The sequence below is a fragment of the Carcharodon carcharias genome, chromosome 33, assembly GCF_017639515.1.
Source record: "Carcharodon carcharias isolate sCarCar2 chromosome 33, sCarCar2.pri, whole genome shotgun sequence".
In the NCBI taxonomy this organism is placed as follows: domain Eukaryota; kingdom Metazoa; phylum Chordata; class Chondrichthyes; order Lamniformes; family Lamnidae; genus Carcharodon; species Carcharodon carcharias.
In genome coordinates, this window is record NC_054499.1 from 4,318,624 (window position 1) to 4,333,064 (window position 14,441).

Sequence of the window (14,441 nt, forward strand, 5' to 3'; positions counted from 1 at the left end):
TCTCTCCCTCCTCCTCCGCCTCCAACCCTCCGTCCCTCACCTATCCCCCCTCCCCTTCCTCTTGTCAGTTTCGGAGGGACAGAATTCTTGATGCCTTCGAGGTGATAAAATCGTTTTTTTTTTTGTTTAAAAAAAGGGATAATTCTTGTGAACATATTTATCCTGAGAGTTTGTGTTTTGAGAGTGATGAGAGAGACAGGGCGAGGCTACTGCCTGTGGCCCTCACTCAGTGGGGAGAGGGTCGGGGGGGAGGTTGGGGGGTTGGGGGGTGGGGTGATGGTCTAACAGGCTGGGAGCTCACATTCAGGCCAGGAGGTAACTCCTGAGCGAGGGATGAAGCACCTGCCTCCCTCTCACGTGGATATCCTTGACCCCGGGGTGGGGGGGGCGGGGGGGGCACTGTCTGAAAGGGCAGCGGGAGGAGATTCAATAGGAACTTCCAAAAGGGAATTAAAAAGGGAAAATAAAAAGTGCAGGGCTATTGGTGAAGAGCAAGGGGGGCTGTGGGTGGGACTAATTTGAACTAACTCTTCTGAAGAGCCAGCACAGACACGACGGGCTGAACAGCCTCCTCCTGTGCTGTTGAATTCTTTGCTTTTAGCCCCCTGAAACTGCACTTCAAAGCTGAACCTCTCAATCTGACAGACACAACTTGGGGAGGGGGTGAGTGTAAGGCCAGGGATGAGCAGCTCATCGACCAAGCTGTCAAAAAGGAACGCAAATGGCGTATTGACCACTAACAGGTCGAGCAGTCTGTTGTCCGGATAACCCATTAATAGCGGTGATTTGTTTTGCAGTGCTGAATATATATTTGTAATAAAAACATACTTTTTTTTTTTGCTAAAAGACTCAGCTTTCAATTCCTCCATCTATACAGATGCTCGTGATTCAAACAGCTGGGCCTTCTTGAATGACTGATTTCCCTTAAAAGACCAAAGGAATTTCCCCCTCCTTCCCCCTCGCAGCCCAGGCATGAGGCTGGGCAGCTGTGGTTAGGCCACTGTTCACCATGGGTGCAAATTCTTCAATTGTTCTTCCTCAAAACGAGCCGAGGGAGCATTTATTTTGGGTTACCAAAAAAACAAAGTCCCGTCACCGTGTGGGGGAATCACAGACACAGACCCGCGTCCCGTCACCGTGTGGGGGAATCACAGACGCAGACCCGCGTCCCGTCACCGTGTGGGGGAATCACAGTCCGCGTCCCGTCACCGTGTGGGGGAATCACAGACACAGACCCGCGTCCCGTCACCGTGTGGGGGAATCACAGACGCAGACCCGCGTCCCGTCACCGTGTGGGGGAATCACAGACACAGACCCGCGTCCTGTCACCGTGTGGGGGAATCACAGACACAGACCCGCATCCCGTCACCGTGTGGGGGAATCACAGACACAGACCCGCGTCCCGTCACCGTGTGGGGGAATCACAGTCCGCGTCCTGTCACCGTGTGGGGGAATCACAGACACAGACCCGCGTCCCGTCACTGTGTGGGTGAATCACAGTCCGCGTCCTGTCACCGTGTGGGGGAATCGCAGACACAGACCCGCGTCCCGTCACCGTGTGGGGGAATCACAGACACAGACCCGTCACCGTGTGGGGGAATCACAGTCCGCGTCCCGTCACCGTGTGGGGGAATCACAGACACAGACCCGCGTCCCGTCACCGTGTGGGGGAATCACAGTCCGCGTCCCGTCACCGTGCGGGGGAATCACAGACACAGACCCGCGTCCTGTCACCATGTGGGGGAATCACAGACACAGACCCGCGTCCCGTCACCGTGTGGGGGAATCACAGACACAGACCCGCGTCCTGTCACCGTGTGGGGGAATCACAGACACAGACCCGCGTCCTGTCACCGTGTGGGGGAATCACAGACACAGACCCGCATCCCGTCACTATACTGAGCTCAGTTTCACCCAAATTCAGGGGGAGGGGAAATAAAAACAAGAAACCTGTCAGGAAGAGTGAGAGTCAAAATCCTCCCTTTCCCCATCCCAGGACTCTATGACTGAGCACATCGCTAAGTGTGACGCTCTCATGGTTGAACAGTCTTGTGGACGGATGCAGAGATGTGGGAGAATCGCCCCTCAGATGAGCTGCCAGTGAACCCCAGGGGTGTACACCCAAAGCTCCTGGTGGTGAGATGTCAGCGATCACCCCTGTGTGGGAGGTGAGGGGGAGAATGGAACCAACACATCAGGAGGATGACGATGTTCTGACACAGCAGATGGTAAATGCTGAGTGGCTCAAATCCCAGGGGGGGAACTTGAAACAGCTGCCGCAACTTGTTTTGCAATTTGTACTTTTATTTCAAAACGTGTGCCTGGAATTCAGTAGTAATAAGTCTACCGAGGCTTAGGGATTTTTTTACAAAACTAAATCAAACATTTGTTAATAGGAGAAAAGATTTTAAGCAGCTACACAGGTCTACAAATTACTGCTATAACTCCTAGTTCCCCTAATTAATCTAACTCCCAATTACACCTCCACTACGGCAAAAGTAAAACAAGATAGATTTCAACAGCCCCAGGCAAAGCACACAATACCCTGGACAGTGATAGTCACGGTGAGTTTTCTTAGTTTCGGTTCCTGTAACCAGCACCTTGATGCATAGAGAGGCTGGAGGCTTTTCACACTTGTTAGATCTTAGAATGCCTTCTCCCTTACACATAAACTCATCTCCTTTATAAAAACAAAAAAACTGTGGATGCTGGAAATCCAAAACAAAAACAGAATTACCTGGAAAAACTCAGCAGGTCTGGCAGCATCGGCGGAGAAGAAAAGCGTTGACGTTCCGAGTCCTCATGACCCTTCGACAGAACTTCAGTTCTGTCGAAGGGTCATGAGGACTCGAAACGTCAACTCTTTTCTTCCCCGCCGATGCTGCCACATCTCCTTTATACATGTTTCTCCCTTTTTAATGTAAATTCCAAGATGTCATTGCAACTTTGCTTATTGCATAATATAAATCTTCCATAGTTTTCATTTTATCAGTAATTTTGGGGAAAAATAAACACACTGTTTGGCTTTGCCGCTGTTGGCTTGGTGTAACACCTTCCCATCTCTTTGAAATTCATTACACTGGTTTATCTAAAGATGCAAATGTTCCTCACATTTTAAAACCTCAGCCATGTTTATGTATTTAGCATTTCTCTTTTGATGGCTCAATAGCTTCACACCAGCTACCTCCAATTCAATTAAATCCTCCCACACCACAGAGAAACTAATCCAAACCCCACCATTAACCTACCTTCACAATAAATCACAATAATATTATATTTTCACGACAGACGATAAACGTCTCGCCTACAATTCAAAGAAAAACTGGCATTTCCCTTGCACCTTTCACCACTTCACATCGTTCCAAAACACTTTGCAGTTGAGTCACTTTAGATACACCAGCCAATTTGCACACAGTAGGATCGTTCAAACTGCCCCGTGATAATGAGCAGAATAGTTTATTTTCTAGTGGTGCTGAGGGGTAAATATTGGCTCTGGATCATCATAGAGAACCCCCTGCTCCTCTTCAAAAACAGTGGCTTTTACATCTACCCGAGAGGGCAGACAGGGCCTCTGACAGTGTAGCACTACCACTGGGGAGGTAATGGCATAATGGTATTGTCGCTGGACCAATAACCCCAGAGACCTGGGTTCATAATCCACGCCCCCCATGGCCGATGGGGTAGAACTTGAGTTCTGAAATTAAAGGTCTAATGATATTGATTGTTGTAAATCTGCCCTCCGTACCTGGTGTGGCCCTACACGTGACTCCAGAGTCACAACAATGTGGTTGACTCTTAAGTGTCGCCTGAACAAGGGAAATTTGGAATAGCAATAAATGCTGGCCTAGCCAGAGACACCCACATCCCATGCATAAATAAATAAAAACTCCCTTAGTAATTGTACTTTCGCTCAGTTGAAAGACAGGGAGAGGGGAATTAGGGTGTTCCTGGACCACGATGATTGAGTGGTGAAACAGGCTCGAGGTACTAAATGGCCCTTCTCTAGTTCCGGAATGTTCCAGAGGAACACTGGGCAGATGTCAGAGCGAGGGGCTTGAAGCAGCGAGGAGGAGACATCAGTGTGCAGCTGGAGGCTGGAGCAGCCATCCTTATAAGGCGACAGAACCAAGAGGAAGCGTGCCAAAAGAAAGGGGAGGAAGCAGCTACTTACTGCAGGAAGGAGAGGAACTTAACACACAAATCAAACATTTTAACAGCGAAATTTCCCAAGACACTTCACGGGGGGAAAATCAAGACAATAAAAACTGACACCAAGCGACTTAAGGAGACCGAAACTTGATCAAAGTGGTAGAACAAGAGAGAAAGGGGAGGGTGAATTCCAGAGTCTGAGGCCCTGGTAGCTGAAGGCCTCGTCTGGAATCATTAAAATCAGCGGTGGTCAAGAGGCGGGTACTGGAGGAGCACAGATATCTCAGAGGGTATATGGCTGGAGGAGGTTACAGAGATAAGGAGGGTTGTAGGAGGTTACAGAGATAGGGAGGGTTGTAGGGGCTGGAGGGGGTTACAGCTATAGGGAGGGTTGTAGAGGCTGGAGGAGGTTACAGAGATAGGGAGGGTTGTAGGGGCTGGAGGAGGTTACAGAGATAGGGAAGGTTGTAGGGACTGGAGGAGGTTACAGAGATAGGGATGGATGTAGGGGCTGGAGGAGGTTACAGAGATAGCGAGGGTTGTAGGGACTGGAGGAGGTTACAGAGATAGGGAGGGTTGTAGGGACTGGAGGAGATTACAGAGATAGGGAGGGTTGTAGGGACGGGAGGAGGTTACAGAGATAGGGAGGGTTGTAGGGGCTGGAAGAGGTTACAGAGATAGGGAGGGTTGTAGGGGCTGCAGGAGGTTACAGAGATAGGGAGGGTTGTAGGGACTGGAGGAGATTACGGAGATAGGGAGGGTTGTAGGGGCTGGAGGAGATTACAGAGATAGGGAGGGTTGTAGGGACTGGAGGAGGTTACAGAGATAGGGAGGGGTGTAGGGGCTGGAGGAGATTAAGGAGATAGGGAGGGGTGTAGGGGCTGGAGGAGATTATGGAGATAGGGAGGGTTGTAGGGACTGGAGGAGGTTACAGAGATAGGGAGGATTGTAGGGGCTGGAGGAGGTTACAGAGATAGGGAGGATTGTAGGGGCTGGAGGAGGTTACAGAGATAGGGAGGGCTGTAGGAGGTTACAGAGATAGGGAGGGTTGTAGGTGCTGGAGGAGGTTACAGAGATAGGGAGGGCTGGAGGAGGTTACAGAAATAGGGAGGGCTGTAAGGGCTGGAGGAGGTTACAGAGATAGGGAGGGTTGTAGGGACTGGAGGAGGTTACAGAGATAGGGGGGGTGTAGGGGCTGGAGGAGGTTACAGAGATAGGGAGGGGTGTAGGGACTGGAGGAGGTTACAGAGATAGGGAGGGTGGTAGGGACTGGAGGAGGTTACAGAGATAGGGAGGGGTGTAGGGGCTGGAGGAGGTTACAGAGATAGGGAGGGTGGTAGGGACTGGAGGAGGTTACAGAGATAGGGAGGGTTGTAGGGACTGGAGGAGGTTACAGAGATAGGGAGGGGTGTAGGGACTGGAGGAGGTTACAGAGATAGGGAGGGTGGTAGGGACTGGAGGAGGTTACAGAGATAGGGAGGGGTGTAGGGACTGGAGGAGGTTACAGAGATAGGGAGGGTTGTAGGGACTGGAGGAGGTTACAGAGATAGGGAGGGGTGTAGGGACTGGAGGAGGTTACAGAGATAGGGAGGGGTGTAGGGACTGGAGGAGGTTACAGAGATAGGGAGGGTGGTAGGGACTGGAGGAGGTTACAGATATAGGGAGGGGTGTAGGGACTGGATGAGGGTTACAGAGATAGGGAGGGGTGTAGGGACTGGAGGAGGTTACAGGGAGGGAGGGTGGTAGGGACTGGAGGAGGTTACAGAGATAGGGAGGGTTGTAGGGACTGGAGGAGGTTACATAGATAGGGAGGGGTGTAGGGACTGGAGGAGGTTACAGATATAGGGAGGGGTGTAGGGACTGGAGGAGGGTTACAGAGATAGGGAGGGGTGTAGGGACTGGAGGAGGTTACAGAGAGGGAGGGTGGTAGGGACTGGAGGAGGTTACAGAGATAGGGAGGGTTGTAGGGACTGGAGGATGTTACAGAGATAGGGAGGGGTGTAGGGGCTGGAGGAGGTTACAGAGATAGGGAGGGGTGTAGGGTCTGGAGGAGGTTACAGAGATAGGGAGGGGTGTAGGGTCTGGAGGGGGTTACAGAGATAGGGAGGGTTGTAGGATCTGGAGGAGGTTACAGAGATAGGGAGGGTTGTAGGGTCTGGAGGAGGTTACAGAGATAGGGAGGGGTGTAGGGGCTGGAGGAGGTTACAGAGAAAGGGAGGGTTGAAGGGGTTGGAGGAGGTTACAGAGATAGGGAGGGTTGTAGGGGCTGGAGGAGGTTACAGAGATAGGGAGGGTTGTAGGGGCTGGAGGAGGTTACAGAGATAGGGAGGGTTGTAGGGTCTGGAGGGGGTTACAGAGATAGGGAGGGGTGTAGGGTCTGGAGGGGGTTACAGAGATAGGGAGGAATGAGATCCCGGAGTGATTTCAATGTGATCATTTTAAATTTGTGGTGTTGACGAACAGCATGGCGAAGCTAGGTTTCAAGCAGCAAACCCTCCCCCCCCCCACCGCCCCCCCCCCCCCCCCCCGCCCCCACCCCCACCCCCCCCCCCCCCCGCCCCCACCCCCACCCCCCCCCCCCACCCAACGCCCCCCCCCACCCCCACCCCCACCCCCCACCCCCCCCCCACCCCACCCCCCGGCTTTTACTTCAACGTGTTACAAAGTACTCACAGCACGCAAAGAGGCCACTCGGCCCATCTGCTCCGTGCTGGTGCTTCTGCTCCACATGAGCCTCACCCCCATCCCTATATCCTCCTATTCCTTCCCTGCTTATCCAGCTTCCCCTTTAATCCAGCCCCTTGGCCTCCAGCACTCCCTGGGCGCTGAGTGAGTCCCACGTTCTCCCCACTCTCTGGGTAAAGGGGTTTCTCCTGAATTCCCCATTGGGTTTATGAGGGACTCCCTTGCATGGATGGCCCCTGGTTCTGGTCTCACCCACAACTGGAAATATCTCTACATTTATCCTTGCCAGCTTTAGTTTTTTTGTTTCTCTTTTAAAAGGGGATAAATTTGGCTGCTGAGATGTTTAAATAAAGAATTTGGGGGACACAGGAATGTTCCAGAGAGGCAGAGATCCCATTGCTCTTGTCTGAGCCTCTCTCAGGTGAAGGGGGGGGGTGGGGGGTGGGGGGTGGAATTGACGTGTGGGGCCGGAACCTTTGTTCGGAGCCTCACGGCTTCCGGTGCCGGCCGGACTCTCCGGGCCGCGGCCCACCGGAAGCAGCCCCAGCTCCGGTGACGGGCGATGGCGGCGGCCGTCACGATGCTGAAGCCGTTGCTGCTCAACTTCTTCCTCACCGAGAAATGCTACGAGCAATTCTTCCTGGAGTTTAACCTGCTGGACGGTGAGAGGGAGCTGGACTCAAGCGGCCGCCGGCACCGGGTCAGCTCCTGCCGCCCCGGCTCTGTGGAGACCCCAGTGACCCTCCCGCCCCCCCCCCCTCCACCCTCGTCTGATTGGCTCATTTCAAACCAATGGGCACCCGCGGAGCGTCGGAGAGCTTTCCGACTGGCCGCTGGCTTTGTCAATCATGGGTGAACAAACCCCGCCCCGCCCTCTTAAAGCAGTGATGTCACCGATAGATTTAGCGTCCTTGGATGCAAAATATTCCATTTGCTTGATTGGCACTTGGCTTTTCCCCAGATTTTTTTGGGGGCGGGGGGGTGGTTAGTTGGTTATTGGTGCCCTCCTCCTGCTTCAAACCCCTCTGTTCAACACTGAGACTACTACTATTCCCAGTTTTTTGCAGGGCTTTGGGGCAAGACTGGGGAAATTGGAGTATAGGGATGATGGGCCGAATGGCTTATCTCCTGTACCGCAATGTTCTGTGACAAAGGCAGCAGCCCAGTTTTTGCTCGTCGTTGGGTGGGGAGAGGCACAGGGGACTGAAATGAAAACAGAAAATGCTGGAAAAACTCAGCAGGTCTGGCAGACTCTGTGGAGTGAGAAACAGAGTTAACATTTCGAGTCCAATATGACTCTTCTCTGGGACATATTGGAATCGGAAGGTTAACTCTGTTTCTCTCCCCGCAGGTGCTGCCAGACCTGCTGAGTTTTTCCCAGCACTTTCGGTTTTCACTTCAGATTTTCAGCATCCGCAGTGTTTTGCTTTTATTGCGCTGGGAGCTATGTTGAACGGCTCTACAAAGAAGGAAAGATTTAAGCACGATGCGGCCAATTAAATACATTTGAAGCGTAGTCACTGTTGTGATGTAGGAAACGCAGCACAGCTCGCCCTGAGGGGCTTAGGGGCTGTGATCTCTGAAGGTGAGGATCCCGATCCCCTTGTGCGTGAGTGTGTCGCTCCATCGCCAGGGAGACTGTCCAAGCTGTTGCTGGCCATTGCAAATTAACCTCTGTGTATGGTAGCTCCTTCAGTGGCGGCTTGGGGGGTGGTGTGGGGTGGGGTGGGGGTGGGGTGGGGGTCCCTCCATGCAGATGAACCGTTAACACTTCTTCTGTTTCCCATCCCCTCTTTAGTTCCTTGTCTGAAACTGCTCCTCAGCAAAGTGTTGGGACTGTCCATCATCGCCGGATCGGTGATGGGTGAGTGAATTCCGAAACTGTTTATAGACCCAGTGCGTTCCCTCGTTTATTCTTTCATTGGACACCAGCGCCACTGGCTGGGCCCCTGTTTATTGCCTGTCCCTAATTGCCCTTGAGAAGGTGGCGGTGAGCAGCCTCCTTGAACTGCTGCAGTCCGTGGAGTGTAGGAACACCAGCGGCGCTTTATCTGTAGTGGTTTGAGTGGCAGTTAAGAGTGACCCACATTGTGGACATTACTGAACCAGAGGGGGCTTTATGACAAGCTGTTGGTTTCAATGTCACTATTACTGAGACTAGCTTTAAATTTTGGGTTTATTAATTAATAGAATTTAAATTCCCCATGTGGTGGGATTTGAACTCGTCTCTGTAGCATTAGTCCACCCCTCTGGATTGCTAGTCCAGTAACATGGCCATGAGCTACATTACCATAAGGACAGGACATCAGCAGCAAACTGTGGCCACCAGTCATGTTTTCGTCATTGTTACGCTTCCCATACTCACTCTGTGAAGGCAGAGGTAACTCCACACCCCAGTACCTCGCCCTGTACCTGTGTGGGAGTGAGTGTGGATATTGAGTGTTGATTGACTGGTGGGGGCATCACAGCTGAGCTTGAAGCTGTGTCGACAGCTTTGGGCCTCTGGCAGGTGTCCCACATTCAGGTTCCCCCACCAACCCCATCGGGGTAATCTGTGAGCCTGCAGATTAGTCGTTCACCATTAACCCCCTGTGCTCGCTAACCTACATTGGCTCCCAGTCCGGCAACACCTCCATTTAAAAATTCTCATCCTTGTTTTCAAATCCCTCCACTCTTCCCCTCCCTATCTCTGTAACCTCCTCCAGCCCCTACAACCCTCCCTATCTCTGTAACCTCCTCCAGCCCCTACAACCCTCCCTATCTCTGTAACCTCCTCCAGCCCCTACAACCCTCCCTATCTCTGTAACCTCTTCCAGCCCCGACAACCCTCCCTATCTCTGTAACCTCCCCTCTCCCCTACAACCCTCCCTATCTCTGTAACCTCCTCCAACCCCTACAACCCTCCCTATCTCTGTAACCTCCTCCAGGCCCTACAACCCTCTCTATCTCTGTAACCTCCTCCAGCCCCTACAACCCTCCCTATCACTGTAACCTCCTCCAGCCCCTACAACCCTCCCTATCTCTGTATCCTCCTCCAGCCCCACAACCGTCCCTATCTCTGTAACCTCCTCCAGCCCCTACAACCCTCCCTATCTCTGTAACCTCCTCCAGCCCCTACAACCCTCCCTATCTCTGTAACCTCCTCCAGCCCCTACAACCCTCCCTATCTCTGTAACTTCCTCCAGCCCCTACAACCCTCCCTATCTCTGTAACCTCCCCTCGCCCCTACAACCCTCCCTATCTCTGTAACCTCCACCGGTCACTACAACCCTCTGAGATCCCTGCGCTCCTCCGATTCCAACCTCTTGCACATCCCCTGGTTTCCATCGCTCCACCATTGGCGGCCGTGCCTTCAGCTGCCTGGGGCCCTAAGCTCTAGAATTCCCTCCCTAAACCTCTCTAACTCTCTCCTCCTTTAACACGCTCCTTAAAAAACAAGATTGTTTTGGTTGCCTGTCCCTGGTGTCTCCTTGTGAGGCTCAGTATCTGTTTTCGATGTCTGACGATGACACTGTGAAGCACCCGAGATGTTTTTCTACATCAAAGGTGCTAGATAAATGCAGTGGTCGGTCGACACAGTCCATCGTCAGGATTCCAGTGCTCCCTTTGCCCTTGCCAGGCTTTTCTCTTTCCAGAATGTTCCTTGCGCAGAGGGAGGATGGTGGACACTGTGGGTTGGGGGAGGGGTGTTCTGTATCAGTCAAAGGGCCAGGCAAAAACTGCTTCCGTGAGTCAGGTGTGAGTTTCCATGCATCGCCAGGCAAAGTTTCTGAGTGAATACACGAGTTAGGAGCAGGAGGAGACCATTCGGCCCCTCCGCTGATCTGATAGTGGTCTCAACTCCACTTTCCTTCCGCCTCCCCTAACCCTGGACTCCCTTGCCGATCAGAAATCTGTCTAACTCAGCCTTGAATAAATTCAGAGTGACCCAGCCTCCACTGCTCTGTGGGGGAGAGAATTCCACAGACGAATGACCCTCTGAGAGAAGAAATTCCTCCTCATCTCCGTCTTGTTTTTAAACTGTGTCCCCTAGTTCTAGATTCTCCCACGAGAGGAAGCCTATCTATCTATCCTATCTACCCTGTCATGCACCCCTCCCCCCCAGGATCTTATATGTTTCAATAAAATCCTCTCTCATTCTTCTAAACTCCAATAGATACAGGCCCAGCCCCCAACCCAGGAATCAGCCGAGTGAACTTTCCCTGAACTGCTTCCTGTGCAACTCTAATCCTTCCTTAAGTAAGAAAATCAAAATGGCACACATTCTCCAGACGCGGTCTCACTCAATGACTTAATTGTGTCTTTCCTTCCAGTTAAACTACCTCAGATATTGAAGATCCTGAGAGCTAAGAGCACGGAGGGTCTGAATTTTAAGTCGGTGCTGCTAGAAATGTTGTCCATCACTGGCTCTATGGTTTACGGTATCAGGAACCATTTCCCCTTCAGGTACTTGTTTATGTTTTACATGGAATTATATCGAGCGCACAGCATGGAAACAGGCCATTCGGCCCATCTGCTCCGTGCTGGTGTTTCTGCTCCACACGAGCCTCCTCTCCACCACCCTCTCCATCTCCCCCCATCAGCCTATCCTTCTATTCCTTTCCCCCTCACGTGTTTATCCAGCTTCCCCTTAAAGACATACACACTATTCATCTTGACCACTCCCCGTGGGAGCGAGTTCCACATTCTCCCCACTCTCTGGGTAAAGACGTTTCTCCTGAATTCCCCATTGGATTTATTAGTGACTATCTTACATTGATGGCCCCTGGTTCTGGTCTCTTCATTGAGCAGAGCAGAAGCTACAACAGAAATTGCAATTCTATAATGTCTTTCACAATAATGGAATATCCCAAACTGCTTCACAGCCAATGAAATGTGTTTTGGTAGTGTAGTCACTGTCGTAATGCAGAGAAACTCCAACAAACCCAGTGTTGTGATAATGACCCAGGTTATCTGTTTTTAGTGATCTTTTTTGAGGGATAAATACTGGCCCCTGGACACCGGGGAGAACTCCCCTCTGCTCGTCTTCAAAATAGTGACCATGCAATCTTTCACGTCCACCTGATCAGGCAGTTTAATGTCTCATCTAAAAGACGGCACCTCTAACAGTGCGGCACTCCCTCAGTGCTGACCCTTTGACAGTGCGGCACTCCCTCAGTACTGACCCTCCGACAGTGCGGCACTCCCTCAGTACTGACCTCCGACAGTGCAGCACTCCCTCAGTACTGACCCTCCGACAGTGCAGCACTCCCTCAGTACTGACCCTCCGACAGTGCAGCACTCCCTCAGCACTGACCCTCCGACAGTACAGCACTCCCTCAGCACTGACCCTCTGTCAGTGCGGCACTCCCTCAGTGCTGACCCTCTGTCAGTGCGGCACTCCCTCAATACTGACCCTCTGACAGTGCGGCTCTCCCTCAGTACTGACCCTCTGACAGTGCAGCACTCCCTCAGTACTGACCCTCTGACAGTGCGGCACTCCCTCAGTACTGACCCTCTGACAGTGCGGCACTCCCTCAGTACTGACCCTCTGACAGTGTGGCACTCCCTCAGTACTGACCCTCTGACAGTGTGGCACTCCCTCAGTGCTGGTCCTGGAAGAGTGTTGGCCTAGAGTGTACGCTCAGCTCTCCAGAGTAGGATTTGAACTCTCAACATTGTGTCTCAGACGGCCGACACCAGTGACCGACAGTCGTCTGTGGGATGGTGTGGTGTGCATGTCACGTCCTCTTGCCACACAGCCTGCTGACCCACAGGGTGGGTGGTTATGGGTGGGGCACATTCCCACTGTGTTCCGCTGACTCTGTCTTGTCTTCTTCACAGCTCGTGGGGTGAGGCTCTCTTCCTGATGCTGCAGACCTTGATGATCGGCTTCCTCATTCAGCACTATGGTGGCCGAACACAGAAAGGTACCAGAAACTGAACTGGACTCGCCATATAAATACTGTGGCTACAAGAGCAGGTCAGAGACTAGGAATCCTGCGGTGAGTAACTCACCTCCTGAATCCCCAAAGCCTGTCCACCATCTACAAGGCACAAGTCAGGAGTGCGATGGAATACTCCCCACTTGCCTGGATGATGCAGCTCCCACAACACTCAAGAAGCTCGACACTGTCTAGGACAAAGCAGCCCCACTTGATTGGCACCCCTTCCACAAACATTCACTCCCTCCACCACCGACACACAGTAGCAGCAGTGTGTACCATCTACAAGATGCACTGCAGGAATTCACCAAGGCTCCTTCGATAGTACCTTCCAAACCCACGACCTCTACCATCTAGAAGGACAAGGGCAGCAGACACATGGGGAACACCACCACCTGGAAGTTCCCCTCCAAGCCACTCACCATCCTGATTTGGAAATATATCGGCCATTCCTTCACTGTCACTGGGTCAAAATCCTGGAACCCCTTCCCTAACAGCGCGGTGGGTGTACCTACACCACATGGACTGCAGCGGCTCAAGAAGGCAGCTCACCCACCACCTTCTCAAGGGGCAATTAGGGATGGGCAAGAGACGCTGGGCCCAGCCAGTGATACTCAGATCCTGTGAATGAAGAAGAAAAAGCCCCATTGAGTGAACTCTTTGCCCAGGGTCTGTGAGGCTTTGCGTAACATTCTGTGTTGCTGCAAAACATTTCATGCCATTCACTCGGGTGACCCACGATGCAGCCAAAAGCGTAAATCCCAGCATTTTGAAATGATGAAAAGCCAGGGCCTGTGGAGGTCCAGCTAGGTTTAGGGCACCCGGTACTGGTACAAACATTAATGAGAAAGTGAAGGGTTGCTGGTATTTGTAACTAGACTGTTCTAACATAAAGGGTGTGGTATGACTGTGCAAAGTCCTGTGTAGAACACGTCAGGCGGACGGGGTACACATTGGAAACTGCACGTTAGAGAGATTATACTGGGCTTGGAAGGAGCGGCGTGCAGGTTCACCTGAATGCTGTCGAGGCTCCAAGCTCCCATGACCTCCGGCGCCCTTTGACCTGCGAGCAGTTGTCCCTGGCGGTCAGTGCGAGTTGTTTGTAAAGGGTGTGCGTTACTCCCTCCCTCTCTCTTTTTCAGGTGTGACGTGTCTGCTGGTTTACTTTGCTCTGGTTAGTCTCTTGCTGTCACCGTTGACTCCGTTGATGGGTGTGACCTTTCTGCAGGCTCTCAATATGCCAGCGGTCATTGTCAGCCGGGTAAGGAGCAGTCCCCCCTACAACAGGGCAGCCTTCATTTCACTGCCTTCAGGGTGCCTCACAGCCAATGAAGTGCTCTTTGAAGCAGAGCCACTGCTGCAGCAGCCAATTTACCCACAGCAAGATCCCCCACCCACACAGCAGTGTCATAACCCTCATCACCTGTTCATTTCTGATGTTGTTTGAGGGATAAATATTGGTCCTGAATTAACACCTCATCGGTAGCATGGCACTTCAGACAGTACAGCACCCCCTTAGCACCGCCTCTTCGACAGTACAGCACTCCCCCAGTACTGACCCTCTGACAGTGCGGCACTCCCCCAGTACTGACCCTCTGACAGTGCAGCACTCCCTCAGTACTGACCCTCCGACGGTGCAGCACTCCCTCAGTACTGACCCTCTGACAGTGCGGCACTCTTCAG

The 14,441-nt window shown here is 52.4% G+C and overlaps 1 protein-coding gene across 1 annotated transcript in view; it reads left to right on the forward strand.

Annotated features, from left to right (window-relative positions):
* The first annotated feature begins 7,360 nt into the window (after positions 1 to 7,360).
* Positions 7,361 to 14,441, forward strand: part of LOC121272339 (mannose-P-dolichol utilization defect 1 protein-like) — a 12,764-nt gene continuing 5,683 nt past the window's right edge. Inside the window, exons 1-5 of the mRNA XM_041178964.1 lie at positions 7,361 to 7,496; positions 8,633 to 8,698; positions 11,148 to 11,280; positions 12,658 to 12,743; positions 13,901 to 14,019. Coding sequence (XP_041034898.1) covers positions 7,397 to 7,496; positions 8,633 to 8,698; positions 11,148 to 11,280; positions 12,658 to 12,743; positions 13,901 to 14,019 — 504 coding nt within the window. The 5' untranslated portion in view covers positions 7,361 to 7,396. The remainder of the gene's footprint in view (positions 7,497 to 8,632; positions 8,699 to 11,147; positions 11,281 to 12,657; positions 12,744 to 13,900; positions 14,020 to 14,441) is intronic.